The sequence below is a fragment of the Dothidotthia symphoricarpi genome (assembly GCF_010015815.1).
Source record: "Dothidotthia symphoricarpi CBS 119687 unplaced genomic scaffold P153scaffold_9, whole genome shotgun sequence".
NCBI classification, from domain to species: domain Eukaryota; kingdom Fungi; phylum Ascomycota; class Dothideomycetes; order Pleosporales; family Dothidotthiaceae; genus Dothidotthia; species Dothidotthia symphoricarpi.
In genome coordinates, this window is record NW_022985016.1 from 1,404,173 (window position 1) to 1,415,985 (window position 11,813).

Consider the following 11,813-nt stretch of genomic DNA (forward strand, 5'->3'; position numbering starts at 1 on the left):
AGATATTCTAGTTTTTATTAATTTCTTATACTGTATCTGCTCTAAGAGTCTGCTCTTTACCTATATTTTACTTTACTAGTAACTATAGTAAACTATAAAGCAGGTACTAAAAGCTTACTTAATAGGCGTAATAAGAGAAGTAGATAATTTCTATCTACTATATAAACTATCTATTCTATACTCTTTTCTTATACTATTCTACCTATCTTCTTCTTACTAACTTATACCCTCTAGCTCTGTACTATTTTTACTATTATTTAACTAGCTAACTAGAGTTACTGTTACTATACCTTCTTCTAAAAGAAAGGCAGAGGACAGCCTAGAGAACTTAATATATATAAGATATTAAGCTATACACAGCTAGAATTACTATAAAAGAAGAAAAAAAAATCTTATATTTAAGTTCTAGATTTTACCTAGCTTTACTTTCTCTATACTACTATTATTACTACTGCTCTAGCTACTACAGTATAAGAATAGCCCTCTTAGTAACTAGTAAGATAATTCTTTCTTTTCTTTAGGCCTATTTCTAGAAAGCTATACCTCTAGTACACCTATATATAAAGTATACCTAATAGAAGGAGCATATATAACGCTGCCTAGAGAAGAACAGCTAAATTTACTATATCTAACGCCTACGCTAGCTATACTAGACCCTATAGATATAGAAGAGCTAGGCCTGTATACATTTAAACCTAATATAGAAGTAGAAAGATCTAATATAGGCTGCCTAAATAATAGATAGCTAAATCTGCCTATAGTAAAGAAGGCAGAAAGTAGCCTAAGTAATAGTAATAGCTCTAGCCTATACCCTTCTTTAGTAGACAGCGTAGAAATCCTAAGTAGAATAAGTTAGCCTACTAGTCTACTTAATAGAAAAGAGCTGCCCTCTAAGTAAAGAGAAGTAATAAATACCCTTAGTACTATATTCTTATCTTATTATTATATATATAGTAAGTTCCTGTACTACCTTCTTTTTAGCCCTATACTTATATATTTATATAGTAAGCAGCTAGCTAAATATTACTACTAACATACTAGGAGTATAGACGCTAGTATAAGTTAGTAAGTAGATTAAGAGCCTAATTCTAGTAAAGCTAAAAGACAAGAATAATATACCTATAGCTACTCTAGCTAGATTCTTCTTATCTAATAAAACTATATAATTAAGCTAGTCTTTGCCTTTCTAGCTCTTTAAGTAGATCTAGTAGGATAAGCTACTTACTAGCTATAAGATACTTAGCTCTAGATAGGTACTACTAAAACTAAGCCTAAAGAAGTTAGAGTAGGTATTCTAGGCTCTCTAGTAACTTATAGTATAGAGAGGCACTCTTAAGCAGTAGTTTAATATAGATAGTGTAACCTTTAAAATAAGAAGCCTTACTATTTACTAGATAGCTTTCTATATATATTAGTATCTAAACTACCTACAGTCTATCTAGTAAGATTAAAAGGTAAAAATAGCTAACTAAGAAGCCTCTATACACTGTATAAAGTATATTACGCTTAGATATAGTATCTTTTTAGCTAGCTATAACTTTACTACCTACCTATTCTTTTTCTACTACTTATTTATTAAGGGTAAGAGCTACTAAGACGCTGTTAGCTACCTAGATAATAAGTTACTAGAAAGACTGTTTAACTAGGCTATCTATCTAGCTCTATATAAAGAGGTAAGAATAAATATTACGTAGCACTATTTTACTAGCTTCTAGAATATACGCATAAGAGTATATATTAAGGCAGAGATAAAGTAAGAGGTAGGTAATACTACTAGTATTATATTAGCTAACCTAATTATAGAGAAGAACCTAGATAGGCTCTAAGTAAATATCTAGCAGCGCTACTCTACTATTATAGGTACCTATAATAGCTAGAGGAACGTCTTTTATAAGCTATAGCTTATTATCTAGGCCTATAATATTAAGCTTTAAGGTACCTACTCTATATTATAGCTATAGACCTTCTATATATTTAACTAGATAATAAACACTATATTTTATATAGAGCGCCTAGGCTATATAGATTAGTACTACTACTAGGTAGATCTTACTTAAGAAGTAATTACTAGCTAGCCTAGCTATACTATCCTAGAAAAGCTAGCCTATCTCTATAAATAGGTTAGAGATAGCCTATAAAAGCTAGGGTAGCCTAAGAACTACGCTACTACCTATCTTATAAAAGAGTTATAGAATATAGGCGCTCTTACTATTAAGCTGTATAAGTAGTCTAACCTACATACTAGTAGAATAGTAGACGTTAAGGCCTATAATATTAATAAGAAACAGTTTATAGTACCTATTAAGAACTACCTCTTCTTTAGAAAATAAGCTCTAAAAGGACTTAGCCTCTCTAACTCTAGGCTGTAAGAGTAGTATTAATAAAGGATAGAGAGAAACTATATAAATAGAGTAAGCCTCTAGCGCCTAGTATCTATATATAAAAGTATAAAGTACTAGGTCTAGAGTATACTCTCTAGATCTAGCTAAGCTAGGTACTTTTATAGCGTATAGAAAGAGTACTATATTACCTATAAGTTATTTACAGCCTATATCTACAGTATAGCGCTACTAGTAGTGCTCTTAGATAGCCTAGGCCTACGCTAAAAGGTAGACGCAAAGTAAGAATAGAGAGAAGCTAGGCTAGAAAACTAGTATAGAAGTAAGTAAGGTATAGTAGAAGAAAGAGACTTAACACTAATAACTTACCTTCTCTTCTAGATTCTTAATATAGAGAAGCTTAATTACTTCTAGATAGTAGATATAAACTGCTAGCTAGCTTACCTAAAGTCTATTATTAAGGTTACTACTAAGTATACGCTAGGCTTTAAGGTATCTAGTACACTAAACATAGATAAGGACTAATACAGTACTCTTACCTTAGCTATACTATATCTTCTTAACGCTAGTCTAGAATACTATACTATAGATAGAAGTATATAGTAGAGTATTTCTAGAAAGTAGAGGAAGAAGAAGAGGTAGTAAAAGTAGTTTAGCAGCTAGGACACTAAGAAGCTTAAGAAAGGCCTTAATATAAAGTAGGTTATTAAGTAGTATAGTATAATATAGCTACTACCCTATAGTACCTCTAGCTATAGGCTACTTCTTACTAGCTAGACTAGCCTACTGTAGATCTACCTATACCTATAGTAGCTACTAGCTGTTAGTAACACTAGCCTATAAGATATATTTTAACAGAAGAATATTTTCTTTAAGGCTAGCTCTAACCTTAACCTCTAACTCTAGGTACTAGGCTAGTATATTAATAGTCTTACCTAGAAGAGTAACCTACATAATACCTTTCTATAGTATAAGATCTACTAAGCTGCTACAGAAGCCTATATTAAGAAATATAACTAGTAGATATAGATAGTCCTGTAGGAGTAATAGAAGGACTACGTCTATATTACCTCTAGGTTAGCCTTACTACACTTCTTCCCTAGTAACTTTAAAAGCTTTATTACCTACGCTAAAGGTAGTAAGGACCTAGTAGATAAATTTATCTACCTAGGCTATAGCTAGATTACCTTTGTCTTTGCCTCTATATTACTAATATATATAGTAGCTGTCTAGTTATAAATAGGTAAGGCTTAGTAGTTCTTCTAGTATAGCTCTAGCCTATAATAGAACTATATCTACTCTCTCTTTATCTAGGAGCCTAGCTAGTTTTAGTATATAAAAGGCCTTTTCTTTTACCTACTCTATATTAGTTTCTAGCAGATTATTAGATACTAGTTTAGAGACTATAAACTAGAGCCTAGCTAACTCTCTAAGTTTAAGGCCTTTTTCTACCTCTAGGCTTCTAAGCTTATATTTATTACTATATAGTATAACTTTAATAAGCTAACTCTACTCTATAACCTACTTATAAAGAAGTAAGAGTAGTCTAAGCAGCTCTCTATACTAGAATAAACTTAGTTTATCTACTCTACTACAGATCCTAGTATAGTTAATATTATACTGTATAATAACTAGCTACGTAAGAGGGCAGAGCGTATAGAGCTAGATAAAGCGCTGCTAAGAAAAGAATATAGTACCTTCCTTACCTCTCTCTAGGCCTATCTAGATCTGCCTATATATAAGAAATAGGTAGCTAAGAAGAGAAGGGGCTATATAGACCTTACCTCTACTATTAAGTATATCTTCTTTATATATAGGTAATAGCTAAAGTACGTAGAAATACTAGAGATAATAGGTATACAGCTTTAGGAGAACTATATAGCGCTAGCTACCCTAAACTCTAACCTATTAGATATAGAAAATAAAGCGTAGAAGGGTATAAGTAGCTGTAAGAAACTCTACTCTATACTACTTAGCCTATTACTCTAGTTTCTCTACTAGTAATAGGAGTTAAGATCTATAGAGTAGGCTCTTATATTTATAGGGGCGTATTAGCTACCTAGTATTTTTATATCTAGTATATTATATTTCTATATCTAGCGTGTTATATTTCTATATACGCTGTATATACTATATACAGCTTTATTTTACTTAGTATAATTCTATAATATTCTAAGTAAGATATCTAGTATATTACTACGTATTATAATCTAATTATAAACTGTTTTCTTAGCATTATCTAGAATATTATTTATTTATAGTGTCTTAGGTATAGGGCCTCTAGAGAGTATAACTATGCTATTTTCTTTTCTCTTCTAAGAGCTACCTTCTATCTAGCATTCTACTATAGTAATAGCTAGTTAAGAGTAAGTATAAGCGCCCCTTCTTATATAAAGCCTATTATAGATACCTAGGCTTTTAAGAGTACCTATAATATCTCTCTACCTCTAGCCTCTTTTAACTTTAACCTACAGACTAGGTTTTTAAAACTTATAAAATAGGTAGGTAATTAAGCTTAGGTATAGGCAGCAGCTAGTAACTCTATTATAATTAACCTAGCTATTCTTACCTACTACAGCAGTAAGTAAAAAAGGTTATATACTTATACTATAGGCCTATCTAAGGCAGAGTATATAGAGTAGGCAGCTAGCGTAACATTAGCAGGTACCTAGAGAAGGTAGAAGGTAATAGTAAAAATAGTTAGCCTAGTTACTTTCTACCTTACTAACACCGTAGCTACTATATTAACGCCTAGTATAGAGGGAGCAGAAGAAGTAAAAGTTAGTAAGTAGTATATAATTATAGTAGTAAGAGACTAGAGTATAGTCTAGATCTTTAACCCTATATTTAACTCTATAAGGTATAGAGACTATTAGTAAAGGCTAGGCGCTATTCTAGAAACTAGTATAGTAGGGCTCCTTATATAGTAATAGCCTAGGATATTAGAGGTCTATATCTAAGGGCTGCTAGAGGGCCTCTACCGCAACTAGCTCTATTATATAGGCTAAAGTACGCAGTAGGTAGAGGCTGTTATTACCTAGGCAGTAAGCTTTCTATTCTATTTAACTTCTAGTAGTAGGTAGTAGTATTACGTATAGAAGAGCTAGAGTTAGTAATAGGCCTATTCTCTAAGTAGAGGTATACTTTAGTAGTATTATATTTCTTCTTTAGTACAACAGATTAGGAAAATCTAAGGCTAGAGATAGAAAGAGGCGGTATTATTTAGCCTATAGAAAAAAAATTAGAGATTTCTAGCAACCGTAACGTACTAAAAAATTAAAGTAATAGCGTAGTAGGTAGATATGCTATGTAAAGACTAGTCCTAGCAGTATATAAAGAGGGTAAAGTTAGCAGTGTTATTACACACAAAGTAGGCAGCTAAGTAGGCTGTATATAATATATAAAAGAGTAAAAAGAAGTATATAAAGCTAATTAAGATCTAATTACTAGATATTAGAAAACTATCTAGTAAATATTTTATAACACGTTAAAGAGAAGTAATAACTAAAATAAAACTTAGTAAAATTAAGTTATTAAATAACTAAAACACAACAAAATAACTATAATACTAGAGAAAGGAGAGAAATAAAAACTTCTATAGTAGAGAATTATAAAAATTAAAAAGCCTAAGTAGAATATAAAGAAAAAATATATAAAGTTAAAGTATATTAAAGCTAAGACTTTTAGCTCTCTATAATAGCTAGTATAAGTAATACCTACTTACTAGTACTAAAAGTATAAACTTCCTACAGCCTAGTAAGCTTATATAGCTAGAGTAGGTATAAGTAGTAGTCTATTAATAGATTACTTTAGTCTTTTATTTCTTGCTTTCCTATCTTCTCTATATTATTATAGGGGTATACTAAGTATAATACTAAGAGTAAAGTATAAGATTTAGTATAATATATTTACTATAAGGTAGTACTACTCTTTCCTTAATAGATTTAAGATTACGTTAAACTTCTCTACGCTATACTATACTTCTATAATACTAGTATATAGGCACGTAGCTACTCTTACCTTTAGTCCCCTAGAAGAGGAATCTACTTTTACTAGTAAAGGATATCTTAAAATTACTATTCCTAAGCGCTAAATAGAGATATTATATATTATCTATCTTAGGCTGCCTTATATTATTAAGTTTATTATTCTAAGTAGCCTAAGTATTAGTATCTTCTCTCTATAAACTTAAGGTTATAAGTTTAACCCCCTCTTAGTTTATATCTACTAACTTTACCCTAGCTTAAAAAAAAAAATATTATCTAAAAACAAGATTAAGATTAAGGCCTATTAGTATAAGAACAGAGATATTAATAGCATTAAGTATAAGGAGGTAGAGGGCTATAGTGCAAATAAGGTAGTAGGCTATATTAGGGTAGGTAGAGATACTATAAGTTAAAAGTAGTATAAATAAGTAAAAAAATACTAATAAATATATAGTTCCTAGAGGGTCTAGGCAAAGTTTCTATTAATACTAGATATTAGAACAGCTTCTTTAACATCCTAATTATAAATATTTAGGACCTTAACAGCTACTACTTTAACCTTAATCTACTCTTTAAGATAGTTAAGGTTTTAGGCTCTCTAGAGTACAAATAGGAGCATAAATATAGTACTAAGTACTAGAAGATAGTAGATAACAGAGAGTTATATCTAGGCAAGTTAGTAGATAATAAGGTTAAGCTACTAAGGGCGGAGAAAGATACAGCCTATTATAGGATAGGCTAGGCAATAGGTAGAGAGGTAGGAAATATATAAAAAAAGCTTAAAAAAGCTTTTTTTTCTATTTTAATTTTCCTAAAGGCTTTAGAGTTATTTATTTTTAAGTTAATAAGTTTATAGTTATAAATATTAGTCCTAGTTTAATTATACTAAGTTAGAAATATTTATAATAATATTTAATATAAAAATTATAATTTTCCTTAAGCTTTAATAGGTTTACTAAGAAAAATAATACAGCTACTTAATTAGGTTATAAATATATTATATATAACAAATACTTATGTTAAGTGTAGGTAAATATAGTTGTAACTAGTCCTAGTAAGTAGAAATTACTAAGTAATAAATTTGTACTAATAAAAAGTTATAAATAAGTAATATATATAGTACTATATAGAGAGATTAATATTTTACTATAAATTTAGTATATATCTTATAGTTTAAGCTTAGGCCTACTAAAAACTCTTATTAATAGCTAACTTACTTATTATTAAAAGTAGTTTAGCCTAAGTAAAAGAATAGATCTGCTGTTTTAGTATAATAATTAAGTTAGTTAGGTAAAATCTTAATTAAGCAGTTATACCTATAACTAAAATTATTACTAGTGCTAGATAGGTTATTACTAACTATAGAATACACTAGTTATACTTACTTAAAGTTTAGAGAGAGAGATTTGTATTTATATTAATATTCTACTTTAGTTCTTCTATTAGTTTAGTAGAATAATAAAATATTTACTCTCTATTATTAATAGTTAATAATTACTAAATATACAAGAATTTAACTTTTAAAGATTTATTTTTACTTAATTACACTTTAATATTAACTAAAAAACTATTCTTTAATTCTATCTTCTACCATCTCTTAGAATTTACTATACACTGCCTATTTATTAATCTTAATATCTACTTAAAGTTTACATACTATTAAGTTAGGGCCTAACTTAATATAATAATAACTATTTTAATAAGTAAAATAAATAAATAAGTTAATATCTATAGTTTAGCTTTATACCTTCTTATAAAATATATATCTCTTATATATTAAGTAACTGCCTACAGTAATATACTTAAAGCTATATAGCAGTTCTAAAACTTAATTATAGTTTTCTTTTATAGTAAAACTTTATTAAGTAAGAAGCTTAGTTTTAAACTATAAATATATATTATTAATTACTTACTCTGTTCTACTTAAAGAGTTATTATTAGTAAGTTTCCTTATAAATTAGCGCTAGCCTATACTATACGCTAACTAATAAATTATACTATAGAAAGTATTGCCTATAGACCTTATAAATATAGTAGACTATTTTAAAGAGTTAAATAAGAAGAGAAAAGATTATAATAAAACTACCCTACAGAACCTCTAAAAGAAACTACTCTATAGAACCCTCTACTCTACTATATACCTCTCTACTAAATATAAAACTACTACGCACTAAATAATCTACTATTACCTAGGTATACAGCCTCTTACTTAGTAGGGCCCTTACCCTTACTTTTACTCTTACTCCTATTAGTCTCTGTAGAGAGCCTACTAGGGTTTACCTAAGTAACTCTACTACTAGCAGGGGGTTAAGGCTAAGGCTAGGGGGCAAGTAAGGCTTTATTACAGAGGGTATTAGCCTAGCTATAAGGCTTAGGTTAAGAGGGGCCTAGAGTAGAAGATCCTAGAGGGCTTAAAACTAGTAAGAAGGTATAGTAGTAGTAAGATAGTATTATAGAAACACTTCTATTACGCTAGTTAAGGGTATTAACACTATACTAGAAGTACTTATCCTAGTTTAGGTTAAACTCTTAGGTTAGCCTATTTAGTATAGTATATTAATTAACCTACCTATTATACTCCTACTAGTTAGTAGCCTAAGCCAGATACTAGCCCTAGTTTAAAAAGAAGAAGTAGTTAGGAACGTTATAAAGTAGATCCTTACTAAAGGTATTAGCTTCTATCTTCTTATAAATTACCTAGTATCTCTTAACTATAGTAATATTGTTAACGTACGTATAGCTAATAAACTTAGTAACCTCCTTATAGCTAATATTAGCGCTAAAGTACTAAGACAGCTTTATAACTACGCTTAGTAAGTCTTAGTAAACCTAGCAGTTAACAGCCTTAGTAATCTTAGATATATATACTAGGTAGATATTACTAGGAAATGCCTACTTAGTGCCTCTATACTTATTTAAGTACCTAAAGAGGGTACGCAGCGTAATAGTAAAAGACTAGTAGGCCTAGGTAATTTTAGTGTAGGAGCCTATCTCTAGTATCTCTATAGTAGCTATGTTAGCATTAACCTTAATAAACTATAGAAGTATAGTGTACTAAATAGAGGTTACTAGGCTAGTTAATCTATATAGGAGGCAAGAGTTAAAGATATAGACGTTGCTAGCCTTATAAGTCTACTTTATCTAGGTAACGCTAGAGAAGCAGTTATAGAGCTCTAGAGGAAAGTTAATATTATTATTTTAGCTCTTAATCTTGCTAGTTAAGTTAGTAATATTATTAGTCTTATACTACTTCTAGTACTTAGTAATATACTTATAAAAGCCTAGTAGTATCTTAGTGTAGTTCTTACTATCTTTATTATTAAAGAAGACGCTACTCTAAATAAGATCTACGCTACAGTTATTATAGACTACCTTAGAGATATTAAGGTTAATATACTAGAAGAAGGTCTAGTTACTAGGCTTAGTATACTTAGTATAGTAGAGGTAAGAGATAAGGTTAGTCTTTTGCCTTAGGATAGTATATAGAAGCTAGTACCTAACATTACTATAGATAAGCTACTAGATAAGTAAGTAGTATATAACGTAGTACTAGCCTAGGTTAGATTTAGTGTTAATTATGTAGGTATAGTACTAGTATATATTAAAGGACTAGTTAAGGATATCTACTAGCTTCTTATCCTTAAAAATTTAGCTAAAGTAGCTGTTAATAATACTTCTATCCTTATTAAACTTATCTACTAGGTTACAGTATTCTAGAGTATTAATAATATAGTCTTAGTTAAGTAAGGCTATTACCTTAGTTAGGTAGTACTAATAGCTAAGAAGGTCCTAGTTAGTAGCAGTACCTTAAAACAGGACCTAGAACAGTACCTACGTAACTAGGTTACTCTGCTAGGTACCCTATATATTCTACTTATAATAGAGGATTTAGAGTAGGTTATTTAGGGCACTAGAGTTAAGTAGGTAGGTAATAAGGCCTATAGTACTACTAATAGCGCAGAGGTAGTGCTAGCAGATATAAGTATTATCCTACTTCTAGCTACTATCCTTCTTATAAGCAGTGCTATAGTTAATAATCTTATAATACTAGGCTTAGATAAGCTTAACTTAGGTAGTATTACTAGGCTTACTACGCCTAATCTTAACTACTATCTCTACTAGGATAAACTTCTTATTAGTATAGTAATAGTAGCTTACGTTAGTAGCTATAGTAGCGCTGTTATCCTTAATACTATTAATAACTTTCTTAATATTAATATTAAGGCCCTTAAGCAGCGTAGGAAACTCCTAGTATAGCTAGTTAGTAGCCTAAGTCTAAAGCTCTTATATTAATAGCAGCGTAAGAAGCAGGACGCTAGTAGTAGAAAGCCTTACGCTAGTAACTAGCTAAGTTATAACCTTATACTAGTACTCTACTTTAGATATACTATGCTTAATAGCGTAGCTACTCTTACTAGTCTACTCTTTAAGAAAGATACTGCCTATATAGGTCTTAAGAGGTATAGTCTATATACGCTTAACTGTTGTATCTAGTGTAAGATTCCTAGCTATAAAGGCGTATAAAGAGTAGGTCTACACAGATAAGCTAGGCAATACTATCTAGATAGTATACCTACCTAGGCTAAGGGAGGTTACTAGGGTAGTAGTACAGCCTAGGAGCTTAATAGTACCTATAGTAGTAGTAGTATACTGCTACTAGACCTCTAGGCTAAGTATCTTAATATAGCCTAGCTTACAGGCGTTAGCCTAGCTAGGTATAATAGGTATAAGAATACTATATTATAAATATTTCTAGAGGTAGTACGTAGCTAGCTATAGCTTAGGGATTTTAATAGCCTTAAGGCTAGTGCCTATAACAGTAGGTACTCTAAAGTACTATATAAGTACTTAGTACTAGAACTTATAGCAGTTTAACTTAGGCGCTAGAAGTATACTTATAGCGTTAGCAGTAATAATACTACTAAAGTTATTAGAGTTTATACTATACTAAAAAGTATACTCTTACTAGCCTAGTATAGTATTATAGTTTAGTACTTGCGTAAGGTGCCCTAGTAGGTTCTTAAGAAGATTATAGGCTACGCTCTAGTTAGTAATATTAATAAAATAGTCCTAATACTACTTAGAGTTATTAAGGCAGTTATAGGCAAGGGTATTAATTAAGAGCGCTACCTTAGTAATAGTAAAGCGCTTAATAATTTAGTAAACAGCTATAGCGCCTATATAAGAATAAGTAACTAATAGAGAGTAGGCTAGTATTACCTATTATAGAGCGCTGTTATTAATAGCCTTAACGTTAGTATTAGTAGAGATAAGCTCTTTACTCTTAGTAGCCTTAAAGTTAACTATAGTTTTAAGGACTAGGTAGATATTCTTAAAGCCTACTATACCTCTATACTACGCTATAAGTTAGGAGTAAGTCTTAAGCTAGGTACTAATTACATAGATAATATTAATAGTTTTGCCTATATAGCTAGTAAGGGCAGCTATAAAATTATCTACTAGGCTCTTCTAGACTATAGGCTTATAC

The 11,813-nt window shown here is 30.1% G+C and overlaps 1 protein-coding gene across 1 annotated transcript; it reads right to left on the bottom strand.

Annotated features, from left to right (window-relative positions):
- Positions 1–817: 817 nt before the first annotated feature.
- P153DRAFT_356807 (uncharacterized protein) lies at positions 818–4,679 on the bottom strand (the record flags this gene model as incomplete). The annotated part of the gene is made up of 21 exons (XM_033666676.1): positions 818–838; positions 971–988; positions 1,039–1,052; positions 1,120–1,149; positions 1,226–1,228; positions 1,385–1,402; positions 2,054–2,080; positions 2,239–2,266; positions 2,709–2,746; positions 2,784–2,790; positions 2,879–2,909; positions 3,127–3,137; positions 3,228–3,248; positions 3,292–3,302; positions 3,427–3,463; positions 3,527–3,548; positions 3,700–3,712; positions 3,865–3,902; positions 4,046–4,071; positions 4,124–4,181; positions 4,666–4,679. The coding sequence occupies 21 exons, from the start codon at positions 4,677–4,679 to the stop codon at positions 818–820; spliced, it is 486 nt and encodes a 161-aa protein (XP_033524563.1).
- Positions 4,680–11,813: the final 7,134 nt, after the last annotated feature.